The sequence below is a fragment of the Anser anser genome, assembly GCF_964211835.1.
Source record: "Anser anser genome assembly, chromosome: 3".
NCBI classification, from domain to species: domain Eukaryota; kingdom Metazoa; phylum Chordata; class Aves; order Anseriformes; family Anatidae; genus Anser; species Anser anser.
In genome coordinates, this window is record NC_139722.1 from 59227373 (window position 1) to 59244617 (window position 17245).

A 17245-nucleotide genomic window follows, 5' to 3' on the forward strand; every position below is an offset into this window, starting at 1 on the left:
ATAAAAGTATATCATTTGGGTAAATCAACTTATTTTTCTTATAGGATATGGAGATTTTATTAGGAGTTACCTAATAATTCAGCAATTAAATCTGTGATATTATCCACAGCAAATATACCAGTACACCACTATTTCCAGCCCATTCAGTAGCCTTTTGGAATTGGCGAATTATGCTGAATAGACTGTTCTGATTAACTCAAGGGCATTTTAGTTTTACATTGTCTGATATGGCATGAAGCTTGAAACAACACTTCTCATTTCATTAGTCTTGCAGAAACACAATTTGAGCTCTTGCCAGTTTAGTGGGGTATCATACTCTCATTTCCCCACAGAATTTCAAGCAGACTTGGTATTCTGCATGTTTCTAAATGTTCCCTTTTATTTCCTTAAGAAAAAGCAGCTGGGAAATGTCCAAAATGAAAATTCAGGCTTTTTTCAATGTAATTTGGCATTTAGAATTATTGCTGGTCTTCCTGTTTTCCCCATACAAGATGTTTAATTGCATTGCTGTACAAAACAAGACATCTTTAATGTCTGGATCAGTGAATTCTTCAAATTGCTTTTTCATGAATAGAAGCTAAAAATGATTCTCAATTTAATTATACTGTAAGCCTTAAAGAAGTGCCTAGGACAAAAAATGTGTATGACATGACAGTCATGTTTTGAATCCTTCACTTATATGCAATGAAAATATTTACCATCACTAGGGTAATAGGGATTTGTGTTTCTTGACAAAGATAGAATTTATTACATTAATGTAATTACTGTAGCCTCCAGCTCTGATGTCTATAACATCAGTGTGGGATAAAATCAGTTAACAGAAAAGAAAGGAGAGGGAGAATCCTGTTTAAGACATATTGTAACTGTTGACTGTTTTGCTTAGTGGTGCGTAGTCAGATGGAATTCTGAGATCGCTTGCTTCTGTGCCTTCAAGTTTTAGCCCTTACACAAGTTCTCTCTATATATTTTTCTCTCTAACACCAGTCCGGATGTGAAAGAAGGCTGTAGAGTTGCATACTGTCGTGCTTTTGCACTTTTCAGCTGCTGTTAACTACTACTGACTGAGATAGTAGAGCTCCCCCTTTCGATGTTTCAAAGAGTGCTGGTGCATTCACAACAGCACTGAGATGGAAGTGGAAAATAACCTGCTGAAAATGTACTTTAATCTATGTGTGTTATCAAGCATTCTGTATTTCTTATGTTCTGCCTGAGCTTATACTAGATCATCCTGTAAAGAATAGGAGCACAGGGAGCTTAAAACTAGTTCTGGGTTTTCTTGCAGCTTACTTTGAAAACACTGTAAATGAAGTTAGATTGGTTAGTATCCATGCAGGCTATTAAATGCTGCTATTCAATTTGGATCATAAGCCTTTTGAAGTGAAAAAGAGAGAAGTCTGAATGCTGAAAAAGAGAAATGTTTCACATCAAAGGCATTCTTTCTATTGAGGTTTACACAGCCTTTTGGCCTCCTTATTATTATTCATGGTGTTTTTCCAGTAATACAACAGACAATTTAGGCACCTAATTTACTGATATGATACTTTTTTACTCTTCCTCAGCTTTGAAATGTAGTTGAAAAGCAGCTGAAATATGTTTTTGACTCATGATAAAAGCTTAAATCATCTGCTTCGACATAGGTCTGTATAAAAAGCTTATTTTAATGCCTATCTTGCAGTAACCTGCAAAGCCCTTTGATCCCCACAGCAGCCATATAGAGAGATGTATGATATATCATTCTCGTTACCATTGTGATAATACATAACTGCTTTGGTACATAGGGCAAGTTCTAGCATACAGAAATACTCTTTTGTAATTTTACATGCACACATTTATGGCAGCTATAGGAGGCTGGTTAAATCTAATCCTTGTGAACAGCAAAAACATTTCAACATTTCATTCATGGCAACATGTTACTTTCCCACTAGTAAGCCCAGAAAAAACAGATCTTTCCTCCCCTTAAAGAGGTGCTGAAATTGCTAAGAGGGCAGTTCCAGTTGCATCCATTTTGTATTTTCTTTCTTTGTGTATAAACAGCATGTAGCATGTAGATGGAGGCCCGCGTCAGAAGTATTTGACATGTGCTTTTGACAGTTTTCATCACAGGAGCGACATTTTCATTTACACAGTAACATAATGATGGATCCTCAGCTAAATGCAGTACAGGATATACCACAGGTGAAAATATAAAGCCTGTGCATTGCTCTTGATTGCATTTGTTAACACCAGAAAAGGGAATTGGTCATAAAATCTAAACATTACAGTGGTTTGAAAATGCTAGAAGAACACGTTCATGCTCTCAAAGAGAGAATAAAATTTTCTGGTCTAGATGACTAGGAAATATACCAAAATAGGCACATAGGCATATGTTTTCATTTTCTTTAACTAGTATCTTCCCTGATATCCATGGTAGATATAACCTGAGATAGGGCAGCAACATGCCAAAGCACTGTGTTGGACTCTGTCATACTCATTGATTAAAGTTTTAATTTTATCACTAGCCTTCTATTTAGAATGTTTCTCTCTATATTCATACTTTCATATGCAGACCCAGGTAAGCAGAGGAGGTTTTCAGTGAATGTAGGGTTCCATGACACGGGGTGCACAGATGTCCACTTGGTTTCTTCCAAACTGGGAGAGCCAGCTCAATAGGAAGTGGTGAAAAATGCACTCCAGGACACCAGTAATAAAATCTTTAGGCAAGAAGGTCTGATTCATGCATAAGTTTTTTAAAGAAAATAAAATTCACAGTCTGGTTTATTCTAAGTTTGTCTAAGTGTTCTATTCTCAGGTTGTCTAAGTGAAGTTTGTTGGTATTTGGATATGAAATAGGTCCAGAAAATTTATGCATTCAAAGTAACTTGAGATCTAGTCACTGTAATTCGATGACATAAACATATGAGAATAAACTAGTTCTTGGTCATAAAAATCTAAGGGTCTATGGAACAGAGGATTGATTTTACCAAAACCAATGAATCAATGTGTTAGAACCAACTGTATTTCCAAGGGAACATGTATATAATGTACTGGGCAAGTTAAGGACAGTTGATCATAATCTTCTTTACAGCCAGTCTCATGACACACAAAAAAATATGAATGTTCATACAAACATGAAATTAAGACTTCACAGGCTTAAGCACCTTTTAAGGAAATAATCTCAGTGTAATTAGATATTACTCAAACTGGATCATGCTTAAAACCACGGCTGTATATTTTGCATGTTTCAAATTGAGATTCAACCAACTGATATCAAGAAAACAAATTTTTCATGAGTATTGATAATGTCTTCAGAAGGGCTAATAATCCAACTATTTCCGTACTTAAAGTGATCTAGAAATTTGGCAAGTGAACATAAAATTCAATGCATCACTGAAAGGAACAGGCAAAGTATGTCACATCCATGTACTATATAATTCTTGTTCTTTGTCCAGTAAAATTGAGACCGGCTCAGGCAGAAAAGTAGGACCACACAAGATTGTTATTTCTCAGCCCAACTCTGACATATACACAGTACAACATATGCACAGATTTTGGCACTATATGAGTGTTTTGTTCCTTTTTAATTTTTTTTTTTTAATTTAGAGTTACAGTTAAGAAATAAGTAGATATAGAGAACTGGATTAAGGAGAATTAGTACATGGAAATGTACTAGAGTTATATTTTTAGAAAATTATTCAAAGAGAAGAAGGTCAGCTCTTTGCAATGTGAATTGTTTTCTCAGAAAATGGAAGGGTTTTTGTTGTGTGTTTGTGTATTATTTTTTTTTAACTTAAAAAAGAAGCAGCTGCAAATACCAATCTGTAAGCTTTAAAATAGCGTGTTAGCTCCCCTCACTTTAATAGCATCTTTGACATAAATGTTTTTCAAGAATATGAACTGCATAAAGATATTTCCGAGGGCATTTAAATCTAAACTTAACACAGAAGAAGAATCCATTATTTTTCAGGAAAAGTACAAATAATTTGACATAATGCTTTAAAAAAGTTGAATTGTAAAGGGTTTTTCTTTTGTAACATTGAAATTATTTTTGTCACATCTTTTAAAAGCGTATCTTAATGTTCCTAGTTCCTTTTTAAGTATGGCCTGTAGATTCTTTTTGAATATTCGCACTTGAAGTAACAATCAAATAGACTTAAATGACCTAATGAAGTAGAATTTAGCCCACCTGAAGGTACTAAAGCCATAATTTTGTTTGACTAGGGGGTCTCAATAGTTGGTATTAACAGACAATCTACCAAATATGTGAAAACTTAATATGGTGACTAATGCTTTCATTTCAAAGATATGTTGATTGTATACACACAAGCAATAAGAATGCACCCTTTAGAAGTAAACAGCATTTCTGGAGACAGATACTTCTGACTCCAGTGTGCTTATGACTGAAAATGGTTTTGGGCTTATTCAGCTACCCAAATGTATGGCACCAGCTCTGCAGAGCACAATGCAAAGAACTTCATTGTAATCCTGGAAAATCCGGCAGAAAGAAAGAAAAAGACAGAAAGAATAAACAAACCAGTGTTCCTTAGAGTAGTGCCATTATTTATCCTTTATTGAGGATATATTATGTATTTCAGGTGGTAATGCTGTTAAATGTCAATCAGTACCATATACATGACTTACTGTAAACTATAAAAACATTTTGAAGAATACTTTAAAATTGCTTTAATAAGATCATGAGTTTGGAAATATTTACACGTTAACAAAAGTCAAGAATGCTAAAGGAGCATCTTAGGGAAATATTTAGGGTGAAACAGAAATTCTACAATTGATCTGGAGCCTTATGCATTATCTAAATCAGATCAGAACATTCCCCATTAAATAAAAATCTATCTCATGGCTTTCATGTTGGCCTTTTTGAGTTGTCACATGCCTTTTCAATCTATACCCAAGCACATCAAGATGTAATTTAACAGTCAAAAACATTTCTGCTTCTTTCTCTGTTTTCATGCTTCGTAAGGGCCGCACTTGGCCATCTTGTAGCAAATAACATTCAAAGTAATAATCCAGTGTGCTAAAATGTGGAGAGAAGGAAAAAAAAAAAACTAAGCCAGAGAACTAATTTACTGAGCCTGTGATGTATTCTGCCAAATTATTTAGGATTTTTAATCCTATGTGGTGAAGAAGAATAGTAGAAGGGATATTTTTTCTTTAAAATTTACGAAGCAGCTGTTGTTAGAAGTCAGCATGGGAAGCCTGTTCTCAGAGGACCACTTCCCATTCTGCCAAAAAAGAAAAATCATTTGAGATCACGTCAAAGGCTATATACAGAAATAGAGACCTACTGCTGCCACTTTTAGGCATTGGATGTTTCATATCTCTCTCAAACTATCTTGTATTATGAAGGCCAATCACATGCAGGAAAAGCTACTGATGAGTAAGGCCCTATAAACAGTATACTTGTCCTTGTTTCTACCATAAAATAGTCTGGATTGTTTGCTAGCAAACAAGTATTAATTAAACAGTTAAGGCTTTACTACTCTTCACATTTAGTATGCTACTCAAGTATATTTAATATGCTGCTACCCATATACCTTTTAAGATGAGTTAATGCACTTAAATGTGAAATATAATAATCTATTTTTTATAAAGCATATCTTCTAAGCTGTAATTCTGAGGTCAGCATCTGAAAACTGTTTGTCAAAAAAAATAAGGCTGTTTCAAGACTGCAATACTAAACCTGTTTTGTGATTCTCTGAATGCTGCTTTTATTTAAGCAAGCTAAAACAATACTTGGCAGTTGTACATTGGAACATTTCTTTATGTTTTACAGAAAACTTATCTAAGAGAGCCTAAATACCCAATGTGTGTACAGCACTAATTGTTATAGCTAGTCTCTAGAACTGGTTCTCAACTAACAACAGAAAATCAGAACATACCTTGCAGACTTCTTACAATCCAGTTGAGAAGATAGGTTAGATAAATGACCTTCAAGGTCTTTGTCTAATTGTGAATGTTCTCTAATTGTGAATTTGTACTTTTCATCTTCTATTCAGGACTGCAAACACAACACAGGTGGTTCATATTGTGATAGATGTCTTCCTGGTTTCTATGGTGATCCTACTAAAGGGACAGCTGAAGACTGTCAGCTGTGTGCTTGCCCACTAAATATACCTTCTAACAAGTAAGATATATATTTATCATATATTACGCTATTTCACTTAGTAAATTGTATACATTTTAAATTTATACTATTTTATGTACATTACAGGTTGTTTGTGTTTTAACCAAAAAATGTATTCTGTAATATAAGCTTTTATTCTCATTTTACAATTGTATAGAGCGTTCAGTTTACATGGAGGCAAAGAATGAGACTAAAGTCAGACAAGAGTAGGCTAGGAAGAACAACCTAAAATTCTGGATAACTGCCTTTTCCTTTGAATGAAAAATGAGTGTTTGATTTTCTGTCCTCCTTTACAAAGTATTTTTTTCTAGTTTTAAAGTTGAATTTACAGATTTGATTTAAGATTTTTTTTTTTACATAATTGATTTAAAAATCACTTTATGTTTATCAGATAAGACTGTTATTTTTTCTGCTTATAATTTTTCTTTTCTTCTAGTCAACATTCAGTGATAATGTTGACTGATAAAGCCAATCACATCCTAGGCTGCATCAAAGTGTGGTTGATGGAGGTGATTCTTCCCCTCTGCTCTGCTCTTGAGAGTCCCCACCTGGAATACTGTGTTCAGCTCTGGGTCCCCCAGACAAGAAAGACATAGAAGTATTAGAACAAGTCCAGAGGAAGGCTACAAGGTGATCAAATGGCTAGAGGACCTCTCCTGTGAAGACAGGCTGAGGGAGTTGGGGTTGTTCAGCCGAGAGAACAGAAAGCTACAGGGAGACCTCATAGCAGCCTTCCAGTGCCTAAAGGGGGCTCTTTGTCAGGGAGTGTAGGGATAGGACAAGGAGTAATGATTTGAAACTTAAAGAGAGTAGGTTTAGATGGGATATAAGGAATAAATTCTTCACTGTGAGGGTGGAGAGGCACTGGCACAGGTTGCCCGGAGAAGCTGTGGATGCCCCATCCCTGGAGGTGTTCAAGGCCAGGCTGGATGGGGCTTTGGGCAACCTGGTCTGGTGGGAGGTGTCCCTGCCCATGGCAGGGGGTTTGGAACTGGGCAGTCTTTAAAGTCCCTTCCAACTCAAACCATTCTGTGCTTCTGTTATAATGTTGATTCATTTGTAGCCTGAATTCAGCCTTAGATTTTGGTAGTCACAATATTTTGTCAACTTATCTGAGAATAATCACTGTAGATTTGTTTTATTAAGTAAAAATAATAGTGAAATATGAATCAAAACTCTAAGAAGAAATTTCCTTCATTACAAAAATTTGTGCTTCTTACTGCTTATAGTTTTGTGAGAAATATCAGATATATTATACCAAGTGTCTTGAATGTTTTTAAACTAGTTTTGTCCCACTCAGTATCTGGAAAATAACAATATCAAAATCATTCGATGCAGTGTAACTAAGGAAAACTGTTCTAGATCTTCTCTGGTCAGCTTTTCTTGTACATTACACAAAGATTTGAAATTATATGTGGCCATTTGGTTTTATGCCATCCAACATGGCTTTATGGTATCCAGCCCTGGTGCAAGTAGAACATACCCAGACTACACAGAAGAGCTGGAACACTTCAAATAATTCTACAGGAAGATCAGGAACTGTTAAGTATGCTCCTGACATGTTTGAAATTGTAACACTTTCCAAGTGTCAACCGTAAATTGGTTGTGACTTCCTTTTGAAAAAAAAATAGTAATAATAATAATAATCATTTTTAGTCCATATGTGTTTCAGAAGGATTGTATGATTGTGCTGAAAGATAATAGTCTATGCACAGAGGCTGCCCCACCCCAAGCACTTCACAAACACTTTAAAAGTTTAAGTGGTCATAAGAGCTGATGTATCCACCTGATCACTTTTTTTTTTTCTTCTTCCCTTCAGCCCTGCATCTTTTATTTCACCCTATGCTTCTGAGACAGAAGTCAGATTCTGCCAGTGAAACCCAGTGTTTCAGAGCTTTTCTTAAAGTTTACAGGAAAAAATGTGTGGCTACCACACCTCACAGAGACAGGGCTCTGTGAGATGCAAGTAAAGAAGAGAGCATCATCTGAATGGCAGCATGCCAGCCAGAGGCACAGCTGAACCAATTTTTAATCTTCAGTAGCTCAGGCTAACTCTATTGCATACAATTGCATTGTGTCATGTTAAAATTTTACTGATCAGGGAAGGAATAATATGACCACTTACGGGCAGGAGTTTTAGGGGTGTGTAAGATGGGATCCCTACAGCTGCTTTTATTAGATCTTCTTCAGTTTATGTCTGTTGCTCAGGTGTGGCTCCTCTGATGTCCTCGTTGCTTTCACATTTTAGAATTTCCTTGCATAGTTAGTTAATCTTCTCCCTATTGTTTGATAATGCTGTACTGACAAAGCAGGAAAAACAATATCACTTTTATATCTTGTACAGATGTGCAACAAATCAAGTCAAATAGATTGAATTCAGGTTTTTATTGGTAAAATGTCTGGAGACCTCTGTTATGTATTCATCAGAGTTGTCTGCTTTCCTTTCCTTTTTGAAACTGAACTAGAGAGTTCCCTCTTTAATATTTAGATTTCTTGAAAAGCACAGGTACAAAAAAAAACGGTATATAAATGTTCTTGAACTGTGAAACTGTGGGATTTCTGAACTCTACAAAGTTTAGCCCTGTATTAGAACTGTACGATAGCTTCATATTTCTAAGATGGATACAGTGGCTTCTTATTTCTGGAATGGACAACAGCAAATCTGTGAACAACATCCACAGGCTTTGTAGAACTCTTACTGTAAAGCTTAAGCACTTGTGACTTTACAGTTATAGAATTTGCTTTTATTTTTCCTCCTCATAAACAAATTTATTAAATACTTAAAATGTTTTCTGAAGACTGTTAAAATAGTCCTTTTTCTACCTTACTGTTATAAGGCAGCGTGCTTGGTGTGCTAGGAATAATATAAGTAAACAACACAAATTATTTCACAGGAAAAATCAATAAATTTCCACCAAGCTCATATCACTGTGCAGATATAGTGTATGTCATGCTATTTCTTAACAACCTATCAAGTTATTAATTTCTGTACTAAATACTTACAAATTTATATCTGCCCAAAGATTCTAATTCATGTATTATTTAATTCCTAACATGGAATGACAGGGCATCTGTAGAACTTTATACTTAACAATAGACATCTGGTGCACCGAGAATATTGTCCATAAAATGAACCTCTGACATATATAAATAAGCTAGTGCTGTCTTTTATAACAATGTCTTATACCTTCATGAAGTTTGTAGTGGTTCCATTCACTTTATTCACAGCACCTGTCAGTGTCTTTTTCTCTGCAGTGCTACCACATAAGGTGGAGGAGCACTGTTCTATCCATTTTACAAATGTGGTGGTGATTGTGTTGTTCTGTAGTTTACTTAAGCTGATTTAACTGCTGCTTATTCCCTCTCTTGTTTTCTAATGGCAGCAGTTTCCATATATACAATCACTGAAGCCAATCATGAAACTGCATTCAAAAGTATAGCAGTGATAAGTGACTTCCCATATGTCAGAAAGCAACTCTGGGCAAAATCAGTAAACTAAAATTAAAATTTCTAAGCTTGTTTTCTAGATCCTGGACTGTATTTTCTTCTTTTCGCATATATCTTCATATCTGTACTTATATGATGCAAATGAGAACAATATCCATATTATAATTAGCATATTTAATGCACACTTGATTTCTTTTCCCTTCTGATTAATTCATCACTCTTACAAACTGTTCTAACATTTTCAATTTTTATGGCGTTTCAAATAATGTGATTTTTTTTCATAGAAATTATCGGGCATACTACTATATAATTCTTCCTACCAAATATAGGTATCTGGGATAATTACTATTTTTTTTGAAGTGGCTATAAATTTAATATGTGTAATGAAGACCCTGACAGGAATGTTATATCACTGGAAATGGGAGATAGGCTATATCTCACTCGGCCCAGGAAGAGAATGAGTAAAATTGTGATGTGTGAACTAGGAAATTCGGTTGTTCTCACAATGTTAATATTTCGTTGGAGAATTAACTAAAAATCACTAACATAATTGTTCCAAAAAGGTGGTTACTAGAACATAAATGTAAGCCTTTAGTAAGCTGTCTCCCAACATAGACCCATCATATATATATACCCATGCTGCCTATTAACACCTGTCCTGTGTCCTAACTGGTATTCCTATTGTTACTTTAGGTAAAACTATGAAAAGAGCAATGATGAATCAAGAGGGACTAAGATTTTTTTGAAACTTGTTTTAACAGAAAAATACACACTGCTTATTTATAGTGAGTAATGAGTATTTATTAGTAGGAAGTAATGAGATTCTAAATCAGGAAGATAAATTCTCCTTTTTTCACCTTGCTATCACGTATTTTCTCTATAGTATGCGAATGGGAATTTCTCAGTATATTAATGCTTAGTGTTCAGATATGTTCAGATGTGGATTGACAATAGGAACATAACCCTTAAAATGTGGAAATTCTGGTATTAATCATCATTGCTTAGTGATAATAAGTACTTAATTATTATTATCTATGCCATTTATGTAGTTGATTTCAGAGCTCTCAATGGATCTGTGGAACAGCCAGTCTTGTGCAAAGCTATAATGAGCTGTGATACCATCTCCATAAAATTTTCCCATGTAGTTCTTATGAAAGAGCAAGGTTGGGACTGGCAAGCAGGGTCCTATTTGAAAAGTCAGGTGCTGCTGATTAAATTAATGGATAATGTGTACCTTGGTTTAAAATTGCTTTCATTTCTATATAAAAATAGAATGAACACTTATTATTTTTTCAATTGGCTCTTCAGACATTCCTGAATCTGTTCTTAATTGAAAATAACACAAATATAACCCATATGGGAAAGAGGATAATCCCAATACCTTACTATGTTTACTGGACGTGACCTGCCCACATTTTTCTTATTGATTTCTTATCTCTATGGGATAGCTTGCCTTATGAGAGATTGGGGTATTTATAAACGGAACTATTCTATAATAGAAGCAGAAGAAAGTGTAACTGAGGTCAGATCATAGGATGGATGACTCCTGAGTAGCAGAATCCAGTCACCAGCAGGTAATCACGTTACATGATCCTAATTAAGCTCTTCTGGCCTCCCCATGCCTATTATTTTCCAGAATCTTTCATTGTATATCTTGATTTAAATTATTCAGGGTCAGATGATGTCTATTCTTTAGTATTGTAGCATGATCTTTTACCCTGAATATAACTTCGTACTGATGTCTTTGTTAGAGCAATTATACTCCTTCCCGATTACTATTTTCCTAGGTTACAAAAGATAATTTTAGTGTCTTCTTTTCAGATAGGTGCTTTGTTTTCCTCTTCTGAATAGTCACTCCACTACGCACCTGCTCCCTTTCTTTTCTTTTTCTATTTGGTTGACCAGAATTGATTGCCATTATTTAAATGAAGCCCTGTAAAGGTGCTCATATTTGTCTGTCTTTAATGATAACTTCAGAATGATAGAAGAGCAGGTTGCCTCTTCTGTGCAGTGTCTTTTGAAGTGTCAGGAGGTTTCCTCACAGAATTGTGTTAAGGGAAAAGGATTGTAGAAAGCAAAATGCTAAAAAGCAAAGGAGCACAGTTTGGAGTTAAACAAGGTCACAGCAAGGGGATGCTTGCAAATGCCTATGTTATCCCTATTTATAAAATAATAATAATAATTTAAATATATATTATATATAAATAAGTAGAGCACAGCAAAGAGGAAAAGCTCTCTACTCTGCAGGATATTTGTAAGCTTCAGTGTGCTGGTCTGGCCTGGTGCATCAGGTCATTGGCACTGGATTTACTCAGACAAACTCGCTGGGAAGCTGTGCCAGATATTTCCCTTTTTGCTCCTCCCCTTTCTTGTTCACTGGTTTCCTTTCCCAGTCCCTTATACACAAAGTTAACTGAGCTTTCAAATCAGTTGTCCTTCAGAAAGATTTATTTCGGGCATAGATTGTTTTGCCAGGCCCTCAGGGGCACAAACAAACAGCTGTACATTCCTGCCTTTTTAATGGTATCCAGACCACTCACTGGCAGGCTCAAGTCCCATAATAACAGGCTATTGGGATGCTGCCATCCGTTACTCTATATTCAGTGTTGCAGAAATAGCAGAGTCATTCCAAATTTTATTTGCTGGAGTCAAACTTAAGCCCCACATACTAGACTGGAATCACTTTTCCTGGGCACTGTTTTGCAAATTAACGATCTCTGAAGTGGTACGAGAATTATGCTGCTGACAATCTTTTCTTTATGTTTCTTCCTTGTCCCTCTTCTTGCCCAATATCAACAATACAGCTTTAGCCCGACATGCCATTTTGACCGAAGCCGTGGATTAATATGCGATGAGTGCCCAGTTGGGTACATGGGACCACGCTGTGAAAGGTAAGTAAGCATGATGCTTTGAGTTGTAAGAGATCTGAAACAAAAGTGTTTATTACATGGAACAGTTGCTTTCTTTTTGCTGCCTCCTCTTCTTGTCTCCATTCCTGTCTTCTGAATCTCACTGAAGTAATTCCTGTTCATCTTCCTCTGACATTGCATCCGTGTATTTACATACTTCTATAGTTTTTATCCTTGTTTCCATCCTTTCCATGAAACAAGTGATTGTTTTATTGCTTTATGGTAAAGTGCAAAGCTTCAAAGAAGCATTTGCTGAGAAGTATGAATCCTTTTCTAAAATTATTCTTCTAGCTGTTCTGTAAGCCTTTTGAGATTTTTATAATTATTTTGTCTTTTTTTGTCATTTGAATGATTAGAGTGTGGTGAATCAAGTATTCAATAAATTATTGTTGCCTCTTTTTGAAAAGTTAATATGCAACCAAAATACAATCCTGGTAATAAGTTATTTGTTGTTTTTAATTATTTATAAAAGAATATTTTACATTTTTGTTGCTTTGGTTTCCTGTTGCAGCCTTTATTTAGCAAATGCAACAAGTTAGGTGTTAGGGACAACAAAGGACGTCTTTTTGTCAAATGCATAGAAAAGCTCAATATATATTTCATACACTTTCTTATTACCTATACAAAAAGGCAAATTAAAAAATATATATGTGTACATTCACGTGTCGTCTTCCTTTGGCTATGACAGTTCTGAGTGACATGTTAGTAGTGAGAAAGTTCTCTCCCTTGATAGCCCCATCTTCCTTCTTGTATCCTGTTATTCTGAAAGAATCACACACAGAATTTAAGTGAAACAGAATGAGAGTGGAAGTGCTAGTGCTAAGCTCCTGGGAACCCCCTTCCACAAGGAGGTGAGACTACATAGGCAAGAGATATTGTCACTGTCTGCATGCCCTTCCCTCCCTTCAGATTCCGTGTGGATAGAACAGCTTTAAAGAGCAGTTAGCATGCCAGGGGACCTGTGATAGTTGCTTGGACGTCGTGATGAATCAGCACTGGCTTTGGCTCTGTGATCCTAGTCCCTTGTGACTCTGCGAATGACACCTTCTTAAGAGGGACCGGGGGAGCCATATAACTGTCTAGCACCTGGCTAGATAGTTGTAGGGCATGAAAACACGGCATTTCTGTATCTTAGTGGGCTTCTGTCATTTGGCACTTCCACAAGCTGCTTGCAGCATTTTCCAACATAAACCCTAGAAAGGTAAGGCCTCCAAATGAAGACTTACAGTACTCAGGCTGAGATGGGGAAAAGTAGGAATGAACCAAAAGAAAGCCAACCAGGAAAGCAGAAACCTGGTCATATGCTGTGAATTACCCTCTAGTCCTGTCTTTCCAAATTACATTTACAACTACTTCCTTTTAAATCCCCTATTGTGCTATATCTGTCCTAAAGTGAGAGTGCAGGCTGTCACCTGTTTCCACCCATCATCACCGAGTCTGCTCCTGCTGAGTACTATTTCTGCCTGTCTTTTCCCGTCTGTCTTGGAAGTCATCACCCTTCTTTCAGCTAGTGGGCTGTGAAGTTAATGACGGCAGGAATAAATCACATCAAGAGCACTTTGGTGGCAGTTTGTCAATGCAGGGTCATTGACAGCTTCCATTAGCAACAAGTGCTATTTCTGAGTGGAGCACAGGCTGTAGATGCAATAGGAGAAAATCTGAATAAGTGGCAGGCTTCGATTTTTAGCCTGATTTCCTAAGGAAATGAGGCTAGTGTGATCTTTTTGTGCATGTCTGTCTGGTTGCCCACAGAAACATTTGAACTTGTAGGTCAATTTCAATCAAATTTGACAGAAGGGTAGGAGGTCTCAATGATAATAAATGTTCCTGAAAGTTTTGTGAGAAGAAGTGGCTGAATAGAGGTTAATAAATCAGGACATGTCATAGCTAAGGGAGAGAAAGAATACTGTGTGAACTCACACCTGATTAAACAGGAGAGAGAGGAAGAGTATTAAATGTCCTGCTCATAAGAAAACTTTCACAGGGCAAGGAAAAAGCACTGCTATAGCCTGAGGGATTGCTCACTGCTGAACAGCAACATCCTGCTGCAAATAATCAGCCCTTACTCTTGTAACCACGGGATATAAATACATTGGAAATTAAGCCATTAATTCCAATGCTCACAGAATTATTTTCTTTCAGTTGTAACAAGTTGCTTGGAAATGCCCACTGCTGTCAATAATGATGAACAAAAGAAAGAGTGCTGCCTTTTGCTATTAATAGTGATTGTATAATTGCTAAAAGTGTTTACATGGAATTCTTGTTCATTTTAGCAACTGCAAAGTGACAACTGATCTGAGCCACATGATTCTTTAACCGGACAGTCCTAAATTATCATGAAGTGCAAAGTGTCATATAAGTGAATATATGCATTACTGTACTTACTTTGCCTCCAAAATCATCCTTCACTCCTTAGGGAGATAAGATATTATTATTATTCTTTTAACACTTGAGTTGTAAAATGTCAAAAAAATTGCTGCTTCTGTCACTTGGACTTCTCAGAAAAATGTTGCCAAAATTTCTCAAAGTTCTGAGGGGTCTGGCTCCTGACAGACTCCACAAAAATAATTGAAGATATAAACTGGGGGGGGGGGGAGTGGTACCAGCTGTCTTTAAGTGTAGAGAAAGCCTATTTCTTACTTTTCCCCAAGAAATGAGATTTATGTTCTCATAAAAAGTGGGCTCACTGCCCACTTTCACAGTAGGTATGGGGTAGGATAGACAGTCTCCTAACTCTGTGCAGAAGGTGTATGAGTGTCAAAAATGTGATTTGAGCCCATCGTGTTTACAGGATTTTGCAGTGCATTTGCCAACTATGTAGCCTTGATACAAACAAGAATCCAGAGCTTTAGGGGAATGAAACAAAATGGGTGAATCTAACTTCTCCTTTAGTACTTCTTCATTTACGAATATGATTTGAGCAACCTTTTCCTCCTAGAAGGGCATATATAGTCTGTGTAACTGAAGTGGGAAGAATGAGTTGGTTTGCATCCTTCCTCCCCTCCCCACTGTTCCACAGATCTAGCACAAAGTGCTACCAGGCACAGTCTCTTGTGAGTCCCTTGGCTTCAATCTGGTGCTGCTTCCAGCTAATGCAATTTTTTCCCTAGTGCTAGAAGTACAAGCCAGTATTGCAGTGCTGATAGGAAAAAAAAATCAAACATTCAGGAGATTTTGTAAACCAAATGTGTTGTGCAGGATTGTTTACAGGTTGCAAAGCTAGGCACTCTGACATTAGAAAGTGCAAGATATATTTGTGGGTGGTCATACAACAGTAACATCTGAGTTAAGATTTTTAACTGCACATTCACATGCTATTTCTCTGCAGGGCTTTTCCCCAGTTTCATACAGAGGTTGGATGCACATAAGTTTCAAAGCAACTGTAAAGATAGTATTTCCAGACTTTCAAGTGTTTGTATTTGCAGCCTAAATTAACTCAGACTCAACTATGCTGTTTTTTTTTTTTCCAAATAAACATAAATGTATACAATAAGCCTGTGCTTGTGTGCACATACATACCGCCACATGGTCTGCTGTGAAGAAAATTAACTCCATCCCATCCAGAACCAGTACGCATACATTCACATACATGTATATAGTAGCCCTGTATTTGGCACCAGTTACGCCAAATAAAAACAGTCACAGGACACATCTGCATTTGAGGCTGAAGGTGAACATGGAGAGGGAAAGAGAGAAAAATACAGAAACATTCTCGAATGTCTTTATTCCCTGTTTTTACTTCTATTTCTGTTTGGTTTTATTTTGCTTTGCTTTGTATTTTTCACCTCAGGAGTGTTCTGTTGTACTTTGTGATCATTTATAAGATAAGTGTTTCCTCTATTGCATAAATGTAATTTTCCATGCCACATAAATTTTTCTTTTCAATACGGACCTTCCCAAACATATAATGCTTTGAGTCTGGGCAGAGTAGCTGAAGTAGAAATGTCCTTAAGGGAAAAAAGGTGAAAATAGTGAAAGTGGATTTTTTAACCTTCACCTCCAGCTTCAGGAGAAGTGGGAGAAAAAGTGGATGAATTTACACATAGATATGTGCATACAGTGTTCTGTTAAAGTTTAACTGGTTTGCCCCTACTTTCAAGATCTGATCATCTTGAATCTGGATTCAAGAAATAAGTATGTGTTTAAATAGAATGTATGTGATGGCAGTGGGTTTTGCTAATTTTAATTAGCAAAGTCTAAACTGATGAGAAAAAAAAAATAAAGTTATCAAGGTCCCCTGCTATTAATAGAGTGGAATGATTAGCAGTGCATTTCTCACAAACCCCTGGAGAATTTTTTCTGTGAACTACTTGGTAAGTTTCTGTGAATGCTATCAGTTACAGAAGTAACCCCTAAATGAAAGGGAAAGAGGAAAATGAATAGATATCAAGTGAAGTTAAATAGATTAGTAGTACCAAAAGATAAAGATTTCTGCCAAATTTGCAAACGGTGAGAAAGATCTCAGCAAAACATGGGTGAACTTTACACCTTATCTAACTTAAAATAACATTCTGCATCAATTATCCAGTTATTTTTAGGCTTTGCTAAATCATGGCTATTAATTGTTACATATATTGAGAGATTCACAGCCTTTGTAATTGAGATGTCATCTCTGGAAAAAAAAAGTCAAGTTGTCTTTGGCAAAAGTGAGTCTAAAATCAGTCTTTTATTATTGCTGAGATATTCTCCATCCAAGGAAGAAATATCTATCTCTTAGCTGGCAATACAAGGAGTGCAATATGTGGCTACATTCGTGACAGGTTCTGAAAAT

The 17245-nt window shown here is 36.2% G+C and overlaps 1 protein-coding gene and 1 long non-coding RNA gene across 5 annotated transcripts in view; one reads left to right on the forward strand and one right to left on the reverse strand.

The window, feature by feature from the left end:
- Positions 1 to 17245, forward strand: part of LAMA2 (laminin subunit alpha 2) — a 379619-nt gene that overhangs the window by 218112 nt on the left and 144262 nt on the right. For all 4 annotated transcript variants that reach the window (XM_083831898.1, XM_083831897.1, XM_083831896.1 and 1 more), the window contains exons 17-18: positions 5991 to 6118; positions 12370 to 12456. In XM_083831898.1, coding sequence (XP_083688024.1) covers positions 5991 to 6118; positions 12370 to 12456 — 215 coding nt within the window. The remainder of the gene's footprint in view (positions 1 to 5990; positions 6119 to 12369; positions 12457 to 17245) is intronic.
- LOC310897840 lies at positions 4516 to 6010 on the reverse strand. Its single transcript, XR_014582631.1, has 2 exons — positions 5874 to 6010; positions 4516 to 5216 (listed from the first exon to the last, which is right to left on the reverse strand). It is a non-coding gene; the product is annotated as an uncharacterized lncRNA (long non-coding RNA).